General features: G+C 44.9%; 1 protein-coding gene across 1 annotated transcript in view; it reads right to left on the bottom strand.

The window, feature by feature from the left end:
- Nucleotides 1-1,612: 1,612 nt before the first annotated feature.
- CLCF1 (cardiotrophin like cytokine factor 1) overlaps nucleotides 1,613-27,716 on the bottom strand; it is a 47,595-nt gene continuing 21,491 nt past the window's right edge. Inside the window, exons 3-4 of the mRNA XM_063118345.1 lie at nucleotides 7,951-8,142; nucleotides 1,613-2,123 (exon numbers count right to left, since the gene is read on the bottom strand). Of these exons, the coding sequence (XP_062974415.1) occupies nucleotides 1,638-2,123; nucleotides 7,951-8,142 (678 nt within the window). The 3' untranslated portion in view covers nucleotides 1,613-1,637. The remainder of the gene's footprint in view (nucleotides 2,124-7,950; nucleotides 8,143-27,716) is intronic.

Below are 27,716 nucleotides of genomic sequence, written 5' to 3'. Positions count from 1 at the left end.
ATTCCTCTATTAGACTCCCAGCATAACACACCCCTCAGCTCTTCAACCTACTCTTTTGGACAATCCATCCACATGTCTCAGAAATTTACCCTTTGAAATTTCAGGTGCTATTTACAATGGTCTCTAGTCATAAGAACGTAAGAAGTGCCATGCTGGATCAGACCGAGGGTCCATCTAGTCCAGCACTCTGGTTCTGCAATCCGGCTTTTAAAAAATCTCTATTGGCATCAACGGAAGCTTTTACAAAGCCTGATTGCAGCAAAGGAGAGGTGATCTTCCAGGGTGGGTTTTTGGGGGGGGGGGGCAACACTGGGAAGGGAAGGGCAACACTTTACCTTTCCAGCAGTGCTGTCCCCAAAATGTAGTGCAATTAGGCATTTAAAGGCTAAATGAAGTGCAGGGAGCAGAGAGTTCCCCATTTGGTAGAAAGGGGCATGGTCTGGGGAGAGGTGGAGTGGCCTGGGGAAAACATGGTAGGCCAGATGGGGAACCCTCCCCCTGCCCTATAGGTTTGTCAGGAAGCATGACGAGGACTTGTCCAGAACATGCTTGCAAAGAGAGAGAGAAAATAAAGCGAGCACAGCTCCTGGAGAAAGCCTTTTATTTGTTAATACAAGAATAGAAATTCTGCAATAAATACAATCTAATAAATAACATCTGAAAATAAATAAATATTAATACGGACAAACTGAGAATAACACAACCTGACAGTGGAGAGGAAAGGTGGAGTGGACGAGAGCGGAGAGGAGAGAGAACTGAGGATGGGGCCCACATGTGGGAAACTCCTCCCCTTCCTCCCTTGCTGGTGACAGTGTAAACCACACAGCCTCACCAGGCCCGCCTGCCACAGCGTGGAGGGAGAGGTACAGGCAGGCGGTGACCACTGTTGGGGCTGGCTTGGATGACGGCCCGACCTAACTCTGTTGGTGTAGCTGCTGGCTTGGATGAATGCGGCACGAGTGAAGGGTGGGTAGGGAAGACTTTTATTTGGCCACGGCAAAAAAAGAAAAGGAAAAAAGGGGGGCTGAAAACTTAGCACCGCTTGCGTTGAATCATGCCCTTTATGTTCAGAGTCCCATTTGCCCTTTCTGCTTAAGATTGTCCCTAGTGTTTATGGCCCAAGTTGGCTGATTGGCCACAAAACTGCAGGATCAGTAAAGCTCCTAAAAGAAAGAAAGAAAGAAAGAGAGGGGTGGGGGAGGGCAATTTAAGGAAATCAGAGTTGTGTCAGAGGTGTTGGGTTGCCAGATTTGCTGCCCTGCAGCCAGGGCTTTATTGCTCATCACTGAGGTGGGAGAGAACAGGGTTCTTCCTCTCCTTGTGGAAAATTAATGCCCCCCTCTGGGAAGAATAAGAGAAATATAGGAAACTAAGGAGGAGGAGGAGGGAGGGAGGGACGAAAGAGAGAAACAGATAGGTGGAAAAATAGGTGTGGGTTTTGCCCAGAGGCACTGCTTCGTAACAGAGAGCAGTGGAGCTGCACCATGAAGGTGTGGGGCCGGGGGAACATTGCTGAGGCGGGTCAGGAAGGCGCTGTGGAATCAAAGGCTTTGGAAATACTAAGGCCTCGAGATGGCAGGTCTGACGTCAGTGGATGAGGTGAAAGGAGAGAGAGAGGGGCTGCTTTTGAGCAGGGGTCAGAAGCCCCTGGTCTCGAGGTGCAGCACAACGGCAGAAGGCGGCACCCTCTTGCGTAGCCTGTTGAAGTCTTTGGCCGAGCGCCACAGCCAGGTCTGCAGCTCTTTGAGCAGCCAGAAGTCATCCATCTTGCGCAGGAAGTTGCCTCGAGGGGCGGGCGTCACAGGAGGCTCCGCTGTCGGAAGCGAGTAGCCCAGGGAAGCCATGATGCCGCCGATAGAGCCCAGCAGCCCTTGCAGGCTGGCACGGAAATGATCGAGGCTGTGGCGCAAAGCTGGCATGGCAGCTGGCACAGCTGCTCCATCCATGGTCCTCAGGTAGGTCAAGAGGTGGCTGTACGCCTGGTAATTGGCTGCTAGCCGTGCGTTGTCATTCAGGCTGTGCCACTCCTGAATGTCCACAGTGGCACTCGGCACAGCCTCCACCCCGATGATCCGGGGAGGGTCAAAGTCTGGCTCATTGAACGGTGGCCCCAAGTAGTTGAGCTGAGGAGGAAAGACAAGAGGCTGTTAAACTCACTGGTATAGGAGGAGCACATTTCCACATCCTCCTGCTCCCACTCACAGAGGCAGTGAGGTCTGACAGTACAGGAGCAAGCCATTTGAATTCCTTACAGATATGCAGCACAGCCGGTATGCTGACATCCTTGATTAGCATGAAGAGCTACACGGCACACGTCTTAGATGTGTACTGGGGCACAGAGGCGAAACGTGCACCAGCGGCTGACTTGCCCATGCCAAGGCGTGTGCAGACACGTCAGTCTGCATGCAAATATTCTTGCATGCAAATATCCACCAAGGTGATAATCATCTTTTTTTAAAAACCCGGCAACCTGATATACTGCAAGACATTGGCAGGTGCCTGCTGAGAGATCCCTGCTCCCCCCTGGACCTTTTGGTAGATGCGCGTGCAGACACACACTTTTTAAACACCCGCCTGCCCTGCTGAGCTGCGTTCCTGGGATTCCCCACCCACCCCCCTGCCAGCATTGGTGCCCTGCGGGACCGCAGGATTGCCCAGGCAGCAGGGTGAGCGGGCGGGGTGAAGCACAGAGCGGAAGGGAGGTGTGTCAGAGCCTACGGGTGTGTGAACAATCTGACAAGCTCAGGAGACAAATTAATTTCCTCTGTGTCGCCCGGGGGCCGGTAGAGACGGTTCTCCCCAAACACAACAACGCGCCAGCAGAAACCAACTAACAGGGCAGGCTGGGACGTGGCCAACGCCATGAGACTAGCAGGGGTGAGAGAAGCCAGGAGGGAGAAGGGGAACATGGGCTTTGCAGGCCACCAGGAGCAAGGAAGGGGGAGATGGTGCGAGGCAGCCAGATGGGAAGGTAGCTGATGATGTAGTGTTGGGGGGGGGGCTGCTGAAGGGTTGTGGGCCTCCAGCAAAAGGCTTCCCTTTCCCACTTTGCCCATTTTGTGGGGCTTTTTCGAGACAGCACCACTTCAGGCAAGCCCCCGACCCACATATGCCCCATTTCCATATAGGGGCTGTCTAAGAGCTGTAGTCATGTTGCTGACTCTCCCAAATGCTGCAGTTAATGACTTCCCCGTCTCATCACAAAATCACAAGGAAGTTTCAACATATTTAGGTTCTTTCCCTTTTGGAATTCTGAAAGCACAGGTTGCGGTCAAGCCCTATTTTTTTAATTATTATTTTAGGTGGTGGTGGGGTGGCAACTACAAACCTAGGCTGCTAAAACTAAACAAACGACCAACAATAGTGCATCCAGTTTATATATAGACACACAAATAGATCTTAAAATATGAAATGTTTCAGTATAAAACACCAGCTTCAGTAGTTGTTTGTGCATCGCATCACCTACATGTCAGTTTATCCCTAGGAAGGACAAAACAGGAATGGATCTGAAGAAGAGACTGAGTTCCCTAATGCTTCCCTGAGTATGAATAGCAAATGCTAAAAGTAAATCACGTGGCAGTTCCTGGCTGGAGTATCTGAGAGCTGCCCTTGAGGTGTAAGATGGGTAGAAGGAAGTGGGAGAGGTCAGAGGAGAAGAAAGCTAAGAAGAGCAGCAGTACTCAAAGGACTTCATGATAATGACCCAGTTCAGACGACACGCTAAACCTTGCTGGGCTAACCACGAGGGCTTAGTTTGTCATGTGCAAAGTGTTTGTGTAACCACAGTCACTGTATAACCACATTCTAACCATCTTCACTATGGCTCCATGGTTGTGTGCAACAGAACTACACATGGTTTGTGGTAACCAAAGTGTCGTCTGACTGAACAGGGTCTATGTTATCTTCTTGACACTGAAGCTTTACTATGTTTGAAAAGTTTATTGATACAGTGAGCAGTACTTTACACCCTGTGCTGATAGATAGATATAGATAGATAGATAGATAGATAGATAGATAGATAGATAGACAGACAGACAGATATCAACTCAGATTTTTACTCCAAGAAATGCTGAGATCATAGATCTGTATAAATTAGCCTTTTTACTGTTTACTGTTTCGGATAGTCAAGTGAAAAGATAAAAAAACTGCACAAAGCACTAAAGCCACAGATACCCAAATCAGATTACACTGGTTATAGGGCTGTTTGTGGTCCCAGGTAGAGGCTATAGGCTGCTCAGTGCTGGGAGCATGGGAAATGCCCTAGGAAACGGCAGCTATTTTTCCTCCTTTGGCGTGTCCTTGCTTAGGGTGACCATATGGAAAGGAGGACAGGGCTCCTGTATCTTTAACACTTGTATAGAAAAGGGAATTTCAGCAGGTGCTATTTGTATGCAGGCAGCACCTGGTGAAATTCCCTCATCACAACAGTTAAAGCTGCGAGTGCCCTGCCCTCCTTTGTATTTGGTCACGCCACAAAAGAGGGCAGGGCTACTGCAGTCTTAACTGTTGTGATGACACCTGCTGAAATTCCGTTTTCTATTCAACTGTTAAACATACAGGAGCCCTGTCCTCCTTTCCATATGGTCACCCTAACGCTTGCTCACCTCAGCTGTGCAGACGGCATCCCCTCTCCAGTTCCTCCCGTCCTCCCAGTTAGACTAGGGCAGAATCTACACTATTGCTTTACAGCGATATTGAAGTGCACTGACAACTGTTGGGGCCCATTGACACATTCCATTACCGTTTTCAAACCGCTTTCATAGTGTGATATCCTGCATGGTGTAGATCTGGCCTAGCGCAGTGGTGTCAAACCTCTTTCAGCCAGAGGGTTGGAATTCAGTTCTGGATAAGCTCTTGAGGGGAGGACATTCCATAGAACCGCCCAGAGAGCTCTGGCTATTGGGCGGTATAGAAATGTAATTAATAAATAATAATTAATAATAATAGATGTGCAGAGCCATAGGAATGGGCCTTACTGTCTGTAACTAAGCCTTAGAAGAGGCACATCAACCTTTTAGAATGGGAGGGGGGAACTATGCAAAAGCCAGGAAGCCCCCAAACCACTAGCGGTTGGGAAAAGGGGGAGGTACTGGGGGAAGGGGGCATGGCCATCTGGGCAACTCCAGAGGGCCGGATTTGACCTGTGGACCTCAGGTTGAGCACCCCGGACTAGTGGAATAGCAAGGAAGGAATGCTGTGGGTCTGTAGACTGCAGCGATTCAATGCACTTCAAACGACACAGCACCTTCTGCCCCCCTAAGTATGTCCCATGTGGATATGCCCCTTGTGCCCCTTAGCTGTCAAGATGTTTTATTTCATTTTTCCTGGCAGCTTGAATAACCTTCCCTATCCACAACTTACATGGCCAGATATGGGAGCAGCTTTGCTTCGATAGAAATCCCTTGGCAGAAATTTCACAACATCTCTCAAAGAGCAGCCAAGAAGGCAGCAGAATCAACTGGTTTCTATCCCTGTAAGATAGAGTCCCTGTGGCTATGTGGCAGCGTACAAGCATATACAAGCGCGGGTATCTTCTCTCTCCTGCTGAACCGCTCACTTGTTGCCAATCATTATGCATCAGTGAAGGCTAACTACTTAGGGGAAAGCAGCAGGTAAGGAGATACAGAGGCGTAAAAATGTAATGGCTGCACGTGTTACTATGGTGGGGTTACAGCACGAAACATTTTCAGGGGAAAGCGCTGGGCCTGTGTCAGTGAAGAAGGTCTGGCTTCCACTGGAAGTAACAGAACCTCCATAGAACCTCCAATCAGAGTCAGTGTCATGGGTAGGCATAATTGGGCACTTGGCAAGGACCCACACCCCAGCAAGGACCTACTGATGAGAACCCCCTGGACTTGCTCATCCTCTTCACCATTGCCACCTGCTTGTTCACCTTCCTTTTGTTCTAGCCCAGACAATGGTGGTGGCAAGAAGGAGGAGCACGAGGCACCACTGCCTACTTGTTCCCTGGCTCTCTGCCTGCCAAGCAAGCAGGTGGCAGCAACGATGAGAAACAGCAGGAGGAGCGATAGCAGCGGGTTACAATGGCGCTGAGAAGGTCGACTGACTGAAGGAGGTGCCCCATGGAGGGTGTCCTACCCAATGGCCCTCAGAAAACTGGAACCAGCACTGCCTCCAATAGGAGACGATGCAGTTTTCCCAATGCTTAACAGCAGCCACCTCAAGCCACCAGGTATACTGTACCCCTTTTTCACTGCCCAGGTTTCTCTACCACTCCTGTCAGTATTGAGCTGCCTCTCTTGGTTAACTTCTGACTTCTTCCAAAGAGAGGACAATTTCTAAAAGAAGAATGTGGTGAGGACAAGACAGAGCTGATCCAGTGTCCGACTTTGATCTGAATATATGTGTATGGCAAGTTCTGAAGAACCCACTGTCAGGTCTGTTAAGAATGTTATTTTATCTACAGAAAACTAGAGCTAATCCAGACATATCATTCTGGGGGCTGCTTCACATGCAATAAATCCATGCACAGATATTACCTGCATGTGAGAAATTGGATGCCCCCTATTGTACACCATTGTATGTTCTGAATGCATTCCATGTACACCCCAGGGGAACCCAATTGTATTTGGAGTAGTAAATACCTACAGTGAAATAAAAACATGTGCCTGCATCCTCTTGGCTTCATATCCCAGGGCAAGCCTTTATTGCATCTCCCCCTCCGCCATTCTATTTGCTAAAATGACCAGGAATCAGCGGTTAATATTAATGATCCAAGTATCAACATTTGGACAGTCCAGGCAATATCACCCTACACTACCACACGGAAGCCTTTCAATCCCTTATTTTAGCAACAGGATAAGGTGAAGATGGACACAGTGTGGCCCATAAGTGTTGGTTGCATGTCAGACGTGCATTCAGCTCCCACCCAGGAGCTCATGAAGTGAACTATTTATTACTTCTGACAGCCTACAGCCACTGCCATTTGAGAATGCAGCACAGTTCAAAGGCAAAGTTTATCATTAGTTAATACATACAGCGAACTCATAAAATGGACACAGGTTGCTGTATAATGACCCAGTTCTTCGTTTTCCAGACCGTGAGGATCTGGGCTTCTCAGCCTGTATTTTTGAAAAGGACGTTTCTGGAACCCAGATCTACGCTAACTAGAAAAGATGAGCTCTGGGGCCCAAATCAACCGAATCCCTTATTTTCACTTCCATGATTACTCGTGGCACTCTATGCCAGGAAGCCCAGCCAAGGGGCAGGGCTTGAAATGCCAGGTAGGCCAGGGAGCAGGGATACCGCGCAGATGGATGAGGGGGCTGCCCCCAGCCTCTGCTCTCCACGCAGCCGGGCGTTTCCCCGGCGAGTTCTGACAGACGAGGCCTCGCCTCACCTCGGCAGCAGGAGATGCACAACAGATTGTAAACAGGGAGACTCCACCGGTGCCTGGAGGCAGGGAGGGGGAAGCATGTAAGACACTCTGCCAAGCGAGAGAGAGCAGAAGTTTCGCTATTCGCCATGCATAAGGAAATTTCAGATGCTGGTGTGTGTGTGTGTGTGTGTGTGTGTAGTGCAGATGGTGTTGTCAGAGGGTGTTGCAAGCAGCTGAAAGCCTTCGCTTGTCTGCCTTCCCCAAATGCAGAGCAGACACACAGCCCCGGTCACCTTTTGATACCCTCGTCTTTGCACCGAGCCTTCAGGACTCAAGATGTGCGCGTGTGTGTGTGTGTGTCTGCGATTCATTGAGCTTTCAGCCCAGCCCCAGAGTACAGAGAGAAACACGGCCTGACCTCACCTTGCTACGCAGACATCAAAGCCGAGAGAGGCAGCGAGTCAAAGTTTGCAGAGCAGTTGGGGATTAGAGGCCGGGCAGGAAGCGGAAGAGGAGAGGGCACAAGGAAAGCAATGAGAGCCGGGGGAGAGGCAAAGGCGGTTTCTACTCAACTCAGTAGTCTCCAACTCTCCCAAAGCTTCTACACTCACATAAGTGGCCGCAAGCGTGTGCAGCTGGTGTTCCAGATAGCGAGTGAGGTCGTACATCTGCTGGATGGACTGTCTGGTGGTCACTTGGTCCGTGCTGTTCAGTGCAGGCACCACAGGCAGGTTCCAGAGCGTGGCACACAGGAAGGCAAGGATCCCCCACGAATCTCCTGCAGGGAGCACACTTGTAAGGAGCTGTGGGCGAAGGGAGCATTGTGACAGGGGGAGCAAAGCCGCATTGCCCGACCCCGACCCGCCGTCCCCAGGAAAAGCCTCACGAGCCAGGTGCGCCCAAAAACTGCTTCTACAGCCCTGGCCCATCACATACATACAAACATACATACATACATTTATCTCCCCACCCTCCAAAAAAACCATGACCTGATCCTGATCCTGTGTGGCTCAGAGCTCCGGGAACAGAACGAGAGACTTAGGTGAGAGTAGTCCAGGGTAGTAGTCTGATACTAGTCATCTTTTGAGGAACCACTGGGGCAAAGGGAAGGACAAAGCTACAGAAATAGTTTATCAAATGTCATTATCCCACCCCAGGGCTGCCACCACTGTAGTGCCAGGGCACTACCACCTTCTTCACTTCTTGCAAGCAAAATGTCTCTCACTGCCCTCTAACCGTTACCATCTAATCAGAACGTTTTCTCTTTTCCTCTGTTCCCCACTATCGGATCCTACCGAGGCTTGACATTAGAAATAACCAAGACCAGTGGAAGATTCCATCCCAATACAAACAACAGTTTTGGGGTGTGTACATTTTCATCAGGACCACAGCAGGGAGAGAAAGGGTTAAGTGTGCACTCCCCTCTCACAGCATGGATCTGCTCCATTTTGGGAATGTTAGCTGCTACTAACATTCCCCAAAAGGTACATGTTAATTGCATTCACGCAATTAATGTCACCTCTAGTTTAGTCTCAAAATGAAATGGAAACTGGAGATGGAGACCATCAACCAGACTGATCCCAGGAATAAAAGCTTTCACGTCATGATTTCTTTTCTTCACTGCCTCCTTCCCCCATGCTCTGCCATGCTGCTGATAGGTTGTGTGAGATCCTGGGGGAACATGGGGGTCTCTCTAAAGATCCCAACCAAATTCACGGTGACCTGGGTTGCATGACATGGCACCCCATTGTGGGGTAATTTACCCTTGATTTGCTCAGGAGCTTGACATGGCTTGTGTCATACAAACCCAGCTGGAGAGGGTTATTCAAGGGTTAAACAACTCTCACATAACCTATAGGCTGAGTTCAGATGACACACTAATCAACTGGGGGGGTTAATAGGAACAGAATGGGAAACAAACAACCGTTGATTAGTGTGTCATCCAAACTCAGCCATAGTCTCTTCTAGAGTTATGTAAGGATTGTTTAACCCTTGAATAATTCTCCCCAGCCAGGTTCACATGACGTAAGAAGCCACGGCAATCCCCGATTGGTGGTTGCATACCCATAGTGATGAATGGCACATGATGCCGCACCTCGAGGTAAATTGATCCACAATGGGCCATGTCGTCTGAACTGGCCCCCTGAGAATTTAGAGCTGGGGCAAAGGCCTGTGCTGCTGCTGTTTTTAGTTAAGGCTTGGTTTTAAGTTATGTCAGTCTGCCCCAAACTGGTGTGTTCCAAATGTGTTGGGCTTCAACTCTTACATGTTGTAAGCATGGCCATTTGCTTTACATAGATGGAATGGGCTGGTGGGAGATTTGGGGTCCATGGTTTAGGCTCATTGCTGTGCCCTTGATCTCTGACTGTCTGTTTAATAGATACAGCAGCTAATTGCTCATTATAGCAAGGAGGAGGAAGTTGGAGTATATTCAACATGTACCCAAAGCTGGATATTTTCTGCCAAACTTTAACTGTTTGTGCTGAAACAGTGCTACCAGTCTAACAGAGGAACTGGATTTCACAAGCGTTTCAGTGTGTCCTGAATTCTTTAATTCTAAATATTGTAGCATTTCAAGGGAGAGAGGTTGGATAACAGTGAATAAGGTATATATGACCATGGGTGCATAAGTATACAGCTAAACACACTCTGGGTTGCACAGAAATTGCATGTGTGGAAAGAATATTCATTGTCTGGATATTTCCACATTTCTCCGGAGGGCTTGCCACAAATGTGGCTTCTTCGTTTGGCTTGCTCTCTTGAACACGCTTCCTTCTGTCCAACACTGAAGCACCTCTGTGTATCTTCTGATTTCAGCACGCCAGGACTGGGGAGGCGGTCATGTCGGCATAGCCACCATTGAAGCCAACCCCGTTACTCATGCCAGTGCCTCCCACATGTGATGATTCACCCATGAAACACGCAGCCCGGCCCTGGCCGCTCGCGCTTCATTAAAGACTATCCCGCGGCATTTTCCTGTTCGCACCACGCCCAGGCCCAGCCCAGCCTGGATGATTCCCTCCTGCTTCAGTGCTTCCGCCTTTCTCCCCATCAGGGACAGGGCCCACCCATTCCCTCTCCTACACACTTTACACGATCTAATGTGTTTCTTCTGTACAGATTCCTTTCCAGATTTTAAGGGGAGGAGGAGAAATCAACAATAGGGCCTGAAAGGCCATGTACATCTAACCACTGCAGTGGGTGCTTTCACTTCCTGACGGGTGTCTGGTAAAAGAAAGAAAACCAGTGTCTTCTGCCTAATCATGGCTATTCTTTCCAGAATGAGTAAGGGAGGAATTGTCGGGGACTGCTATCTCCTACCCTTGTGGTTCTCAGTGGGAACACTTTGAGCCACAGTACAACCATATATTCCACAGTACAACCATAATACCCAGCTAATTTTCTGTCCTCCTATATTGTGGCTTAATAACAGGCCCAACCCCAAACATTTTCCTGCCTGAGGCAAAGGACACAATGCCCCCTCCATGCCATGTACTGAAGTCAACTGACTGACAATTAAATCTCAATTCAGTATAGCAATCTTTGTAAACTACCCAGAGAACCTCAGCTATGGGGTGGTACAGAGAGGAGGAGGATCTTCTACTGCATCTCAGGGAAGATTCTTAGGGAGCTAACTTAGGAGGTACAGTATAACATACAATGATGTCCTGCAAGCAACATGTTGCTGTCATTCCCCACCCCTCAGAATCTGCAGCTTGAGGTGGCTGCATCATTCTGCCTAATGGTAGGGCTGGCCCTCTGTAGTAACATTTTTCATCCTATTTGCAAGGTAAATTTTAGAACATAATAGTGGTTATAATAACATGATACCTGTATTTTGATTTTTCATTATATAGTTACATAGTTAATGTTAGGTTACTCTATACTGCATACAGTTTCTTTCAGGATTATATGAGCAATAACTAGTGTGGAGGCTCCAGTTTTTGTTTTATCAGGGACCCAAATAGTTGTTAATCTGCCCCCCATTAAAGACAAAGAAATCTATTATAATAAAGTGAGACCCTCTGAATAATTTAAGGTAGAGAGATTCACCCACTAGATAGGATGCTGCAGATTAATTAGAGAACCAAGCATCCTTGTTTCAATGACTCATACAATCTACTAGGCTGTACCTAAGGCTAATATCCTCATTGTTAAAGATTTGTGTTTATTTCTACCCTAATCTAAATATGCCTAGTTTTAGCTCTAAGCCTTTAATTATTCTGATATACATCAGTTGTCTGCTAGATTATATAATCATCAGAAATTTTCTCCATTCAGATATTGTATCTAGTGTACTTGTCCTTAAAATATATTTGTGGATGGGAAAAGACTGGAACCTAATCTACACGAAGCAGGTTATTGCACTATGAAAGTGCAATATAAAAGAGAGCTAGTTTGGTGTAGTGGCTAAGGTGTTGGACTGGGAGTCGGGAGATCCCATGGAAACCCACTATTTATTTATTACATTTTTATACCGCCCAATAGCCGAAGCTCTCTAGGTGGTTCATAAAGTCACTAGGTAACTTCGGGCCAGTCACATACTCTCAGCCCAACCTACCTCACAGGGTTGTTGTTGTGAGGATAACATGGAGAGGAGGAGGATTATGTATGCTGCCTTGGGTTCCTTGGAGGAAAAAAGATGGGATTTAAATGTAATTTTAAAAAGGCAGGAGCCACACTACTGTTTTATAGCGGTATTGAAGTGCACTAACAACTGTTGAAGTCCATTGACACATACCATATATTGCTTTTATAGTGCTATATCCTGCTTGGTGTGGCTCCTGCCTTTTATATACTGTTTTCATACCACTTTCATAGTGCGATATCCTGCTTGGTGTAGATTAGGCCTGGGACTTGATAATAGCAAATGATATGTCTATTGTCAGAAAATCATTTAGTTTTCTAATTCAGTCTTCCTGAAAACTTTGCATTGAATGTGATGTATAGGGAACTGACCAGGCACTTACAAGCAACTTCTAGAATTTCAGTCTTAAATGTTTCTTAGTAATAGAAAAGGTGATCCATTGAGTTGAATGCTCAAATGAGCAAAGGAAGAAAACACCATCTATTTAGAGTTGTGGTGGGAATGTTTGGAGTCTGCTGAGTATCTTGTCTTTTTCCACTAAACCAGAAAGATTTGAAATGTTTTTGAATATTTGAATTGAGAAACACATCCGACTTGCACTGTGCTTGTTTATATGTTACAAGTGCGAGTTGGATGTGTTTCTCAATGTTCTGATATACCGGATTGAAACTGCTAATAAATAGGTTATTTTTTAAAATCCTCCTTCGGTTGTTTCCTCTGGCAGATCACCAAGTTTCTTTTTAACCTTCCCTTGTGTAACTTAAACACATAAGTGCATTATCTTAAATTTTCACTATGAAATTTGTCATAGCATTTTGGGTTGTTATTGTAGCTCTTCTAATGGATAGTTCTGGTAGCATCTCTAGTTTTTCCCAGAATCTGTTTCGAAATGGGTAATTGTAGAGCGACATAGCATTCTAGTCATGGTCTCACCACTGCCCCATAGCAAAGAGGAAATTACGTTTGTTACTTGGCATCTTCTTGTGTACACAGCCAGGAATTACATTAGCCCTACAAGTCACAGCATCTTACTTGAAGGCCGCTATGAAATAAAGCTGCTTGCCTACCTATCTACTCTGGTTCTTAAATCCTTTTAGGTTTATTCCTTCCCGTCATCTAAAAGCACTTCCAGAGTCAGGTATAGGCAAGTGACAGCCATGCTGAATCAGAGCCCTTGGAACCTGCAAACCCAATCGGGGACTATGCCGATTGCCATGTTGATTACTGCTAGTCTACATCAGGCCAAAAACTCTCAGAATCAGCATGGGTGGCACAGCCCAAGGGCAGCACAAAACCTCCACACTAGTTGCTACCTCTTCATTGAGAAAGCTTTTCCCCACTTCTGGTTTGGTGTGGTTAGAGCACTAAATCAGCTGTGGTGAAAGCTGCCATCTGGACGCAGCCTCAAATGTGACCTACCGTCTTCACTTCTAGATAAATGATTTTCCATCAGGCCTTCTTGTTCAAATGGTCCCATTACACCGATTGATCACCATATATAACTGACTCTGGCCTTATTAATAATCACTACATTTATTTTCTTCTGCAAAAGATCCCCCCTACCCCTATTTCTAATTATATTTATTTTCTAGACCATTTGGCTGTTCCATGATCACAATTGCCCATTATGGCCTTTAAATCATAGAATACTTCAGGAGCCAACTAGAACTATATGGGATCCCCATGGCACGGGGCCAAGATTATTGACCTCATCACTAGTGTCAATATGAAGTTGCAGTGGACATGAGATACTCTGTATGATCTAATATGTGAAGTGAATATAGAACATTGTGAAATGGCATTTCTGCAATGCAAGGTCACATTCTGAAGCATTCCGACTTTAAATTCCTTAAAACCTAATGGAGAAGCTTCTTTTTTCCCTTTCAAAACAGAATTCATAGCAAATTGACACTGTAATCTCATTGTTTAAATAAAGATTATGAGCAGCTGTCCCTCTACAAAAAGTAATTGTGTGCCCATTTGTAGTTATAGCAATAATCAAATATAGGGATCAGCAACTGGGGGAGGGGCTGTAGCTCAGTGGTAGAACATGTGTTTTGCATAAAGAAGGTCCTAGGTTCAATCCCTGGCTTCTCCAGGTAGAGATAGGAAAGAATCCTACCTGAAACCTTAGAGAGCTGCTGCCAGTCAGTGTCGACAATACTGGGTTAGATGGACCAAGGGTCTGATAAGGCAGCTTCCTATGTTCCTCACTGGAGGCCCCAGGCTCAAATCTAGATCCCTGAGTATCATCAGCTTTCATACACATACACACACACACACACACACACAGAGAGAGAGAGAGAGAGAGAGAGAGAGAGAGAGAGAGATGCTAAACCAGACGCAAGAGAGTTGTGTGAGGGAGTGCCAGCTGTGGAAATGGAACTTCCTGGTAGTCCACTTTTGGGTTGGTTCACTACACTCCATCAACATGGTTATAGCTCAGTGGTAGAGCACATGCTCTGAATGCAGAAGGTTCAGGCTAAATCTCTGGCAACTTCACTTAAAGCAACCTCAAGGACCAAGGCTGGGAAAGGCCCTGTCTAAGAAGTTAGAATCTCCTGTCAGTCAAACTAGACAGTACTAATCTAGATAAACCAATGGTTTAACTTGGTATATGGCCACTTCATATGTTCATAGAAAAACAGTATTCTTACCAAGGCCTATTTATTTATTTTGCTTTAACGTTCCAGAAAAATTTGCCCTGTATTTAGATTATGCATTCTGGCATGTCTATATTTCACTTCCCAATTAATGAGAGGTGTTCTTTGTATTTTGGCTTGGCTTTTAATACTTTATCCCAGGTTTATATATTCCCATCACCTTCTCAGTCTGTTTCATGCGCCTGTTCAAGTACATTCTTGCCTATCAAAAGTCTTGAAACGATGAATTATGTTCTTAAAACCCGACAGAGCTGTCTATCTTTTTTCAAAACATCGGAGTTAGGAAGAAATTCTAATTTATGGATATTTGATTTACTTCACATTTGACCAAACAGGAGGCACAAGTCAAATACTCTATAAGGTCAATCCATTATAATAGTCAAGGTCTTATTTGGTGGGTGAGGAGATATCGGGGTTTGAACTAGAATCTAACTGGAAAAGAAGAGTTTGGGATGTATTTAAATCATTCTCAGAGAAAGAAAAATGCATTTACTCCATAAAAGCAGATCCAACATTTTACAGAGTGCCTTAAGATCCACAAGGGAGGGACACAGCGAAGCAAATGGCCTGTGAAAAACAGGAGGCTGTTCCTCTGGTCCTCAGCACCAATCATTCAATGCCAGAACATGCAGCAAGCACACTAGAGGTAAACACACACATATTCTTTTAAGCAATGGGCTGCTCTGGACATGTCCTCACAGTGTTCAGTCCAAAAAGTACCTTACTTCTCGAGGGACAGCTCTGGAGGGGAAAGTTTCTTTAAATTTGAAGCAGAAGCTGGCTGTGCTTGGAGCTGATTGGCTGGAACCCATGATGTCATCACTAAACTTGCCTGCTGCCCATACCTGGCACAGTTTTGCACTTTTAAAAAGCTTCCTTTTAAAATGATGAATGGCAATAATAAATGAATGAACTTTCATGTGGCGCTTTAGATAATATTTTAAAAAGCAGAGATGCCATGTCTGAAGTATGTGGGGAGGGACAAATAGTAACAACTAAGCCGGTGCCTGATTCATGGGTATGTTGAATGTCTGCCTTTTCAATTGGGAAGCTAGGAGGAAACCAGACTCATCCTACAGCTGAGTGAAGCACTATGAGTTCTCTTTTTAGATTACATCCATCTTCATCCTTAATCTCCTGGCCTAATCAAAGCACAAGGGAATGGGTCTAGGACAAAAAAATATTGAGAGCCATAGCTATAGAATAATAATGGTCATCCATACAGCCTAGAATTTTCAACTGGGAACAGTCTAGCAGCAGTTCAAATAGCAATGGTGTGTTTTTCCTAGAAGCCCAGTCCACCCTTGCATACAAATAACAAATCTATATCAATATTGATAACATCTATCTATATCTATATTTGTCAGGATCATGCTTGTTCTCCCTAGTGTGAAGCAAGGGCTTCAGGGAGTTAATCAGACTCAGAATCTGGAGGAGGAGGAGGAGGAGGAATTTACCATCCAACACAGGAAGCAGGGGAGGAGATTCTCCAAGACTCTTCAGGAGTCAAGGATGAATCTTCCCATAAGCTTATTGCGGAGAATGCAGACCATCCCCCCACCCCAGTCCTGAGAACTCAGCTTCTGTCTGAGGGGGAGGGGACATCAGAATTGACAGATCCCAGAGTCCACCACAGGATCAAGTGGGCAGAGTTGAGAGAAGGTGGGAGGTGATCCCTTAGGGTAGCAGTTTGTGAGAGGATCCTCCCAAAAGACCTTCCCTGAGCTAAAGTGCCTTTTGGACTGTAGGAAACACTCCTGCAATTGCCTAGTTTTGTTAGCCAAATTAAGCTTAGAAGATAGCTCTTAGCATTTATACTCCCTTCAGTTGTGAAGAGATGCTTATTTGTTGAATAAAGCTTTGTGGATTACACAACAGACGTCTTTATTGTCTTGCATCAGTGGGAGAGCTTGGAATTACGACATATATCTATCTATACATGCACGTGCGCACACACACACACACAGATTATTCAGCAAAGGGGGACAAAATTATAAATAAACGTAACTATACACTTCTCAGCCCTAATTTTAAGTACTTGTTACCAATTCCTGCAACTTAAAAAAAAAATTCTCAATAGATATTTCCCCCTGGTTATACTTTGGTAATTGTACTATTTCTACTGTGCAATATAAGGATATTGTACCACAAAACATTCCTGGATAGACCTCTTTTCTACATTATAATTGACAGCTTCCACACCATTATCCGGTAAAGAATCTATAACATTGTTACAGCTATGTTTTTTCACTGTAGAGTTAAACAATTTATGCGTGTGTTCCAAGATATTTCATTGATATTTATTAGTTACATTTATTAGTTATAATACTTTGGTTTTCCACCCACTGTTCCCCCCCTCTTTTTGTATTTAAAATGCTAATGACTGTTGATATTCCTAAAATATTTTTTTATGGAATTACTAAGCATGCACGTACATACACACCTCATTCACCTCTTAAAATAATTGTTTCTGTCTTTCTTGTTTTTAAATTTGGGGAAATGGCCCTTTTTATTATGAAATACGTGTTCTAATGATATGTACTAACCCCCTTTTGCATGATAATTGCTATTGGTATGGGAGCTCTTGCACCTAGGCAACCATCAATATTTATTTCCATGATCAACTTCATCTTTAGCCATCTAAATAAGATCTAATATAGATTTCAGAGCAGAGGAACATTAAATATGAGTCTTATGCATGCTAAACTTTTTTTCCCCTTTCCCAAGCTCTAACAAGCCAGGAAGTAGAGAGGTCAGACTCCTTGCTGATGTTGTCATACATTTGGCAAACTTATGTGGTATGCTACACTGCTACCTGTATTCATTAGTTAGCCCAACTCTATTCTAGATAAACAGATTCCAAAATCAAATAAAAAGTGGGGGGAAGGAAGGCAGAATAGACGCAGCCCGCATGTGGCAATGTAGCAAAAAAGACGGGTTAATAGAAAGCAGTTGGAATGAGATGAAATTAGTACATGAATAGTTTTGAATGCCAGACCCCTCAACTGAGTAAAATCTGCTTTGTCTTTCTCCTTCCCTTCATCACGGTTTCCCTTTGTGTCTTCTTGGGTTTCGGAATGTATCTTGACGGTGGAGGTGGGAATGATTAGCGATAAAGGGTAGTAGGTCTTAGTTCAGAATACCATATAACTGTGTGCCAGATGTAAGACAACATCAGCGTGACCCTCAACCGCAGATTTCCTGTCTTGTTCTACATCGGCAGAGGACAGATGCAGAAGACAGAAATTGTAATTCATGTTTTGTGCATTTCGCAAGGATGGACGTGCGCTTGATTCCCCGCCCCACCTGGCATTTTTAGGCTGCTCACAAAGGAGTAGTGCATGTGGCTGTTCACAAGCATCATATCCTCTTGCGAACGAGTTGTAGAGGGGAAAGTGTTTCCTGAAATATGCTGACACTCTGTTGGGGGAAATTCACTGCCGAATGATGCCATTGTAGACATGGAAAAGGTGTGCTTTGCTTAGTAGCCTAGAGTTGCAAACCACCATGCAGTTGGTGCTTGCTGGTGTCTATACAACTGCCATGTAAAACCCCAGTAAATTTGGCAGCTCAGAAAAATATTCAATTGCGCCTGCTACCACTTCAGTTAAAAGCTACATCCACAAACTTGTATAGCTCCTTTGCCACTGGTGTTATTAGAATCTATGTTGCATATTGGTCTTTTGCAGCTTTCCCAGAAACATACGCTAATTTTCCATTTGAAACTTGCACAGCATGTTTGCATTTTTGCATTAGGATTTCATGGATGTCAGTTGCCTAAAGCCTATGGGATTCAGCAGTAATAGACATTTGGAGGAGGAGGTAGCTTTTACCTTAAGGAAGATTAAAGGGTGTTTGGGTGCCATAAACAGAGATGCCATTAGTTATATTTAACGTATTTGTAGACCATGTTTCTTCTAAGGAATATCCCGTTTTATCCTTACAGCATCACTGAGATGTAATTGCATGGTATTATCTCCTTTGTCATACATTTCTCCCCCCTCTGCTAGGAATGAAAATGACATTCGTGAATTTAGTAGACGTTACAGCCAAATTTCACCATTGCAGAGGAATTCCTACCATATACCAAAAAAATAAATAGTCAAGCATTCACAACTCAGATCACTCTGAGAGGCATTTTAATATTTTACTAACTTAAGATGCAATTCTATGCATATTTAGACAGAAAAAAGTCCTACAACTCCCAGCATACCAGCTGGGGAATGCTGGGAGCTGTAGATTTTTTTCCCTGTCTAAACATGCATAGGATTGTGCTCTGACTAGCTATCAGTTGTTCATTATTACTATATTTTTGTGAATAATTTTTGTGAACCGCCCAGAGAGCTCCAGCTATTGGGCGGTATAGAAATGTAATAAATAAATAATAAATAAATAAATATATTGGTTTGATTACATATGTGTTTTAGTTTAGGAACATAGAAAGCTGCCTTACACTAAGACCATTGATCCATCAAGCTCAGTATTGCCAACACCGACTGGCAGCAGCTGTCCAGGGCTTCAGTCTTTTCCAGCCCTACTCGGAGATTCTGGGGATTGAACCTGGGACCTTCTGCATGCAAAGCTGCTGCTCTTCCACTGAGCTATGGCCCCTCCCCATAAACTGCTTAGAGTAGGGGTGGGCAACACATGGCTTAAGGGTGGCATGCGTCCTCCCCCTGCTGTGCGGCTGAATTTTAAAATATTATTTTAAAAAATGATATCTGGAGTGCTACAAAATGGGTCAAATTTTGCTTGCAAACTGGCAGAATTTGAATGTTTTAGCACCCCCTGGCGCAACAGATGCCATTTTTTGCCACCCTGTAGAGTGCATCCCACAGGTGATTCCAGGGGCTGAAAATGCCCTCCAGATCGCCTGCATTGCCCACTTGATGGTGACTATTTTTCTATCCAACCTCACCAGAGAAATAGCCAAGCAGCTAATAACTTTAAACCAATCAAATAGCATACAATCATTATTATTTATAATCGTCTATGTTTAACCAGATGGCACACAAAAAGACAGAAGTGGGGACAAGCAATAGGTATTTGGAATTCCTCAAGGGTGGGCTATAAACAGGGAGAGGAACACAATGGATCCACTGGCTTCATGTTCTGCAGCACACCATGAAATTAACCAGTCCAACAAAGTGAGAGGGATTAATTCGCTGTATAGTAGCTCAAGGATGGGCAGAAAGTAGATCTGGATTTACCATTGTAGATTCCTGGGTGATCTACAATGGTAGATTTGCAGTAGATCCATAAGGTTTTCTGGCTCTCTATTAAACAAATAGCAGTAACAAAATAACTCCCCACCCCCTCATTCAAATTATGCTGCTGAAAGGAAGAAAGCTTTGGGTGACCAAGAGTGAATTTTTGTATGGAAGAAGGAATGGGAGCATCATCCAGTTCTGCTACTCAAAACGAATTCCTATGCTCAGAATCCTTTAATTCTAATTGTATGTCTTGCATCAGGCTCAGGCTGGGGAAATCTTGGGGTAAATCTCACAAGAGATCCCACATCCTGAGGTCTGTCCACCCCTGCTATAGAATAAGGCACAGATTCTAAGGAGGGATATTTTGAGTAGTACATCCCACATTGTGAATTATATTATTTGACAAAGACTTGTCTTAACATGGACCACCATTCTGAGTTACCCTGTATCTGTCCATAAAGACTGTTATGATATTCAGAAAATTCAATGCATTTCCCACACTAAAAGAATCTCCTCATCATACTCAATAGGTTGAATAGATCAATGGACCAGGGGGCTGACACAACATAAAATAAGATTGATTTTCTGTCATGTGACGCAGCATATTAGAAAGTTCTGACATTAATTGTGGCTATTAGGTTGGGTGAAATATTGCTTCCATTTTCTGAACTAATAAGCATCAACAAAGATAGCATCAACAAAAATAGGTTCCTATATATGAACCAAATGGCCTGGTTCTCACATATTGCTAATCCATGTTTGATTTTTTGAATTCTGGGTTGTTGTGATGTGTGAATGGAGCAATGCTAGCAAACCACAGTTTGTTAACCAAGAACAACCCACAAAGAGAACCCATGGTTTGTTGGTGGATTATGAACTGTGGGTTGTTTAAACCATGGATTGTTATTATGTGCAAACCCAGAATCATAGGTCATTCACAGGTTGTTTGACCAGGCTACAGAGGTGGTAGGCAAGGGTGATTAAAAAAGAAACCAGCTGCTCTACACACTAGTATTACAGCACCGCAAAGGCATTTGGGATACAGGGAGAGAGTGGGTGAGGGAGGAGGGAAACAAACAACCCAGAGATTAAGAAAACAAGCCACAGTTTGTTCAATCGTCTGCCAGACAACCCTGGGTAGGTCAATAAACCATGGGTTAAATAAACCATAGGTTAATGTTATGTCCAAATCAGGCCATTATATAACACTGGTATCTCTTCCACCTTTCAGAAGCAAGTGGGGGAAAAGATCACCATTTGATTAGCTCTTCCATTCCTAAGGTGTGCTTAAACTGTATTGCTATGGGAAGTGACTTCTATGTATATGTTAATAAAATCATGAACATCTGGAACACATCATGGTAGCAGCCGTGATCAAACTCAATCTCTCTTGCTTCTAAAATTTTGGTCCCTGCCACTGCGCTACAGAAAAAACCTTAGTAGTGGTTGGGAGTGAGCAGCATGTGATATACAAAGCAGCAATCAGAGGCATATAAACACATAGCACATAGCTCTGCTTAGTGCTACAAGAACATGTTTTGCCTAGCCTTCCCCAACCTAGTGCCCTCCAGATGTGACATAGCAGCTAGGGGTGATGAGAATCGTAGTCAAACATATCTAGAGGACACCATGACAAATTAAGCAGTCATTGAGGCTGAAAAATTGCCCTACACTCCTTTCTCCAGTTGTTCAGGCCAAATTTACAAATTACTGTAGTTTTAACTTGGCTTATTTTCCACCATGTAGCTTCATTCCCCTACCCACATCCACTCTGAAAGATTAACTGCGAAAGTAAGCAGAAATACACAGGTATAGAATGCCAACAAAACGTTATGAAGTTCCAGGAAAAAAACTATTTCCAATCTTAAAACTGAGGTTAGAGTTTACTGTAACATTATGGAAGGCCTGGGTGGGATGCCATGTGATCAACCTGTGCTGTATTACTGCGCTTGCTCAACTTCAGCATATGGGAGTGGGCAACAGTAAAACCACTTGCCTGTCAAGAAATGGGCATAGGCAAAGGAGCAATGGTCTTTCCTTCTCCCCCTCCAGAAGAGTTGAAATAATTGAGTCACAGGAAACTTGAATCTGGGCCTTCTTGCTCCCCCAGAGGCATGGCTTGAGTGATACAGCTGCATGGATTTGATCCTACTCATCTGCCCCATTTTTTTTTTATGGGGCTCACCACCCATCCTGCAGAGGATAAACAGCTTCTGGGAAATAAGAGGATTTCCCCAGCACCTCTCACTGAGGATACTCCAAGCACATCTCTCCATGATGTTTATCAGGCTGTAAACATCCCTTTCAAAGGGAGAGAGCAGCCATTTCATCTTTGTTCCAGTAGCCTTTAATGCAACCTGAAATCTTATTTGCACTTTAGAACAGCCAATCTGCATAATGCCTCCAAAAATGTATCTTAAGGGTGCAATCCTATGCATGGTAGAGAGAAAGCAGTCTTACAACTCCCAGCATGCCACATACTGGGAATTGTAATACTTTCCCCCCTGCCTAAACATGTGTAGGATTGCATCCTAAGATTACTAGAAACTGCAGAAGATTTTTTTCCCATCATGTCCAGCAACATTCCCCCCTCTCCTCCTCCACTTTCCCCCCTTAGTTTGTTTAACACTCAGCCTCAAAAAAGACTTCTAGAGCTCCATCAGACGAGCGTTTTATTGCATGCTCATTACTGGGCATGGATTTTCACGGGTCCCTCTCACAAGGTTGTTTGCCTCCCGTGTGCCTCCTGCCCCTTTTAGCCTTCTTCAAGTTGCTGCTATCTCCCACTGTGGCGGAGAAGCAACGGTAAGGAAACACCCACCCCGTGTGATGACTCAATAGCCTGCTCACTACTTTGAGATCTCCTCATAGAGATATTCCTCTACTGTTACTTCAGGGGGTTTTCCCACTCATTGTTCAACATGTCTATACCTAATCTTCATCTCACAACTGTACTGTTCAGTGTTGTTTGCAAGACAATTGATGCTGAGTGATAAGGCATCAACACAACCAAATTGAAGGAAGAACACAGCAAAGACTCATGCTGTTGAAGAGTAGTAAGCTCATTGATATAAATAAATCAGTGAAGGTCTGTCCTCATCACCATCATTGGCATTACTGATTACGTAGCACCATCCATCCACGTGACACTTTACAAAGAATGAGAGGGCAAGTCCCAAAAATCTCTTGGCAATGTTTAAATTTGATCAGATATTCAGTGACGTGTATTTGCACCATTATTATTATTATTATTTGCACCCAAATAAATCTTTACCTGCATGTGTTACGAAGCATGCCAGGTTTCGGATAAATAGTTGCAAAAGGAGGTTTAATATGCACTTCCACAGAAGCAGCACATCAGCCCCAGAGAGGGTCACCATTTATTTAATTTTAACTGATCCTGCTTTTAAGAGACCTTATCATAATTTTGGCACAGAGAATTTTTTAGCAGGGGGAGCTTTTCCTGTCACTTGCTCCAAGACCCCTAACTATGTAAATTCCTATAGAAGTAGTGGACTTAGATCTATTCCATGTGAGTAGGTACCAATGCAATGCCATCATCCTTACTAGAGTATTAGAGTTAAAAGAATCTCATAAGTCTACATCCAGGAAGTCATTCACCCACGGACATAAATTCAGCAAATATAGGCTGCCTTGCTGAGTCCACAATCATATTCACGTTTACTTTGGAGAAGGTCGCTTTGAACTTAGTGAGATTTACTTCCAAGTAAACACAAATCAGGCTGCCCGAGACTTACTAATCACAGGGCTCCTTGTTAGGCAGCTCTGTTTGACAGTCAAAACCATCTTAAAAGTTGTTTACTGTGGATATGCATTAAGTGAGCACCGGGTCCCGCTGAAGATGCCACAGGCCCGCTCTTCATCCGCCTTAGGACTTTTATCCTTTTTAATCCTGGACTGTGCTCAAAAGGGGACGAGTTCGCCTACCGAACTTGCCCGCTTTTGCCACGCAGCCAGTAGGATGGCAACATGCAAATCCACGACGGCACTTTGAGGGTCGATTGGCTAAAAAAAAAAAAAAAAAAGGAAAAAGTTCTGAATTCTCTGACGTCACAAAACCCACGCCGTTAATTAAAAGTAGAACCGACGGGTGCGGCGGGACGGAGGCGGGGGGCGATTGAATGTGCTGGAGCGACAAGCGGCGGGAGGCGAAGAAGAGAAGGGCGACATTTCCCCCTCCGGTCTCTGCGCTACTCACTTGCCTTGCCGGCTCCTAATAGAAAGAGCGTGTCCAACTGGCAGGATTGCATTGGGAGAGCGAAGGGGAGAAGGATCGAGGCGGCGGGCTTCGCTTTGGCCCCTTCCTCATACACACACGCACCGGCTCGACCCATTTCATCCGCTTCCCAGTGCCCCGTCTCTCCATCCATCCATCCCCTCCACCGCAGCGGCTCCTCTGCCTCCCCCCGCGGCGAGCCTTCTGGTGACCCCTCCCTGCCGGCTTGGCCCCGGGCCGGAGCAGAGCTGGCCCTGATTCAGCGGAGGAAGCCGGCAGCCCATTAAAGCAGGTGTCACATGTTCCTTCACCTGGGTCACTTGGCATGTGAAGGCGCCACGATTTCCCTTTAAGAGCCCAGCCTGGAGAGGCGAGGGGGACCCTGGGGGCAGGATCCAAGGAGCAAAGAGCCATGGTTCCCACTGCAGGCCTGGACCCAGTCCTCCCCCCCCCCACACACACACATACACATCATATGGAGGGGCCCAAGCAGTGAAATCCATTATAATCCCACCCACTTATTTTCTTCACCACAGAACACAACAATAGCCAAATACAATCCTGTATTTTATATATATGAGTCCTACAACTATTGTTCCCCAAGCCACACACCTCCTGACCTGCAAATCAGCAAAACTGAAAGGGGCTAATGATGCCAAACCAACAGCAACAAAAATGAATCATTGGAATGAGCAAATCAAATCCCCAGCAGAGATGGGCTGCTTTTGATGCATCCCTAAGCAGAATCATTGTTTAAGTTATGGTGATTCCCACATGGTGCATCAGAAGGTGGGGTGGGGGGAAATTTTCTAGGAGGCCATCAAGCTGCCAGGATTTAAGAGGTTGGAACAGATATAGGAGTTGTGAATGAAGACCAGATTTTGTTGGTGTGCGTGTCCCCCTTAGCATTTGGGAAGCAGCAGGGTGCCTGACCTCACTTCAGTGAAACTGGCAAAACTGAGGCTGCAATCCTGAGCACACATGCTAGGGAGCAGGTCCCACTGTGGACATTTCACGGCAGTACAAGCTGACAACCAGAAGAATATAGAGTAGCAGTGGCCATAAATTAGAAGTGGGAACACTGAATCATAAAAGTGTCCAGATCTTAGAGGAACAACTGCGTAGCCAAAGCAAAGAGGCCACTATCAAAATTGGCTAGAATGTATGTACAAGTAAAAACACCTTTCTTCAATTAACGATATTCAAAAGTGACACATTCTAAAATTGAAGGCTTTTATAGTGTCACTGGTGAAAATATTCTACAACAGTGGAGATGCTTTCGAATTCTAGTTCCTCAAGGTGATGTGTGTAAACATCTAGAATAGGATTCACCAGAACCTCTTCTGAGTTGTGGTTCCAACCCTAGTATGGGGGTGGGGGTGGGGAGATCTCTGCTCTAAACTTGAGAGATGTTGAGTGCCATTTTTTGGGGCAGATACAAATGCTGAAAGTCAATAAATAATGAAGTTGGAGCTAAGATGTCCCACCACTCTGAGGCAGGGTCTACACTATTGCTTTATAGTGGTATTGAAGTGCACTGACAACTGTTGAGGCCCAGAACACATCTACAGCAAGCAGGATATAGCACTATGAAAGTGGTATGAAAGTGGTATACGGCATGTGTCATGGGCCCCAACGGTTGTCAGTGCACTTCAACACCGCTATAAAGCAGTAGTGTAGATCTTGCCTGAATATACCACTTTAATAGTGCTAAATCCTGCTTAGTGTAGAACTGGCCTTAATCCTAGGAAATGTTTTCTCCCAAACGATGAAGGGAAATTGTGCCTGATACTAGGGTGGCAAAAGATCCTTGTGGATTTTGCCCCATCATGGCAAATTACTTAGTGGGAGATTTTGACTGATTTAATACCATTTAATAAACCCTTTTGAGGGACCTGCTGCTGCTGGAACAGAGAATCGCTTTCTTTCCTAGCTTACAAAGCTGAGGTATAAAGCAGGGGGGGGGGGGGGACAGACTGCTAACATTAGATAGGTATCTGCAAAGAGATATCTCCAAACAGCACACATAGAATTTTAGAGTTCTCTTCCCTGAAGTGACTGGCACCTTGAATGGACCAAATCATAGAAATGTCATGTTAAAAGGGTGCCTGCCTCAGGCCATACAGACCCAGTTCACACGTCACAACAAGCTGTTGTAAATGAAGTGGGAGGAAGTGAGTGCGCTAGTTCATGCTACCCACTTGTGCCTGCTGCAGCTGGGCAGAGCTAACCAACCCAAGGACACTTCATCCTGGGTTGTTTAGTATGATGTCCAATCCTGGAATTGTGGGTTGTTGGGAGAGAGATAATCCAGACTCAGAACCTATGGTTTCTTCTTATGTTATAAACCTGGGTTGTCTCTCCCCCGGCAACCCAAAATTCCAGGTTCAGATGAATTGTCCCTGGATTGTTTAACTCAGCAGGAGTGGCCAGTTGGCCTGGAGCCAGCACACTCTCTGTCTCTCTCTCAATCCTGCTTGTTCATGATTGCCCAGCGTTTAGCTGTGACGCATGAACCGGATCACTGAGGAACAAAATTCAAACTGGAAATGTAGACTTAAATACTGTGCTATCCCAACTGCACCATTCATAATATTGTGCCTTCCACACACAAATATATACTGCACTGGCTCCCAGCATAATTCCAGACTCTATTCAGAATGCTCATTTTGACCTTTAAAGCTCTTCACAGCTTGGGACCAAGGACCTGAAGGCTTGCCTGTTTCCATATGTGCTGGTGTGTATACATAGACCTGGTCCACACATATCTATTTAACTTAAGAATTTTTGCCTAAATTCTTTTCCTTTTGTGCTGTGCCTTCTAGATTGTAAGCCTGTGGATAGAGACTGATTTATTTTATTGTTTGTATGTAAAGCCATTCTGGGAACCTTTTCAGCTAAAGCGTGGAATAAAAATGCTTATTTATTAAATAAATAAATGTAACTGAATTAATTAAATAAGGCGATATCTTTTCTTAGACCAACTTTTTATTTCTAATTCTTTGGGAGTGTGGCTATCCTCCCCTTTATTAAAGCAGAGCAAGAAACAGAACCAGGTAGGGAGAAAGAAGTATGAGACTGGCCTAATCTACACCAAGCAGGATATTGCACGATGAAAGAGGTATATAGTATGTGTCAATGGGCCCCAACAGTTGTCAGTGCACTTCAATACCACTATAAAGCAGTAGTGTGGCTCCTGCCTTTTATATACCACTTTCATACCGCAATATCCTGCTTGGCATAGATTAGGTGTTCCTTTAAAGGAAAGCCATGTTGGTGGGGTAATACTACAGGCACATTTAGGTAGAAAGGTGCGGCTCGTCATCGCTCCAATGTCGCTTCCTGAAAACAGGAAGCAACGACACCCATTCAGTCCGACAGGAGAGAGCAGCAACCGGAACTTTTCGGGGGGTGGGGGTGTTGCGGTGCAAGGAAGGCCAGAAGGGGCAGAAGACGCGAGAGAGGCAGACGACGTCATGTGAGCAATCCATGCGTGCCCAGTAACGAGCGTGCAGTAAAACGCTCATTGGATGGAGCTCTTACTTAGGGTGCAACGTTGAAATATCCATGGGATGGCTAGGTCTAAAAAAGGAGTTTTAGGCATTGCAAGTCAGGCATAACAGAACAGGGAAACTCAGAAGGGAGAAATAATGAGAAGTGTGAGAGAGATAAGGAG

The sequence above is a fragment of the Elgaria multicarinata genome, chromosome 2, assembly GCF_023053635.1.
Source record: "Elgaria multicarinata webbii isolate HBS135686 ecotype San Diego chromosome 2, rElgMul1.1.pri, whole genome shotgun sequence".
NCBI lineage: Eukaryota > Metazoa > Chordata > Lepidosauria > Squamata > Anguidae > Elgaria > Elgaria multicarinata.
This window is presented reverse-complemented; position numbering and strand designations above follow the sequence as displayed.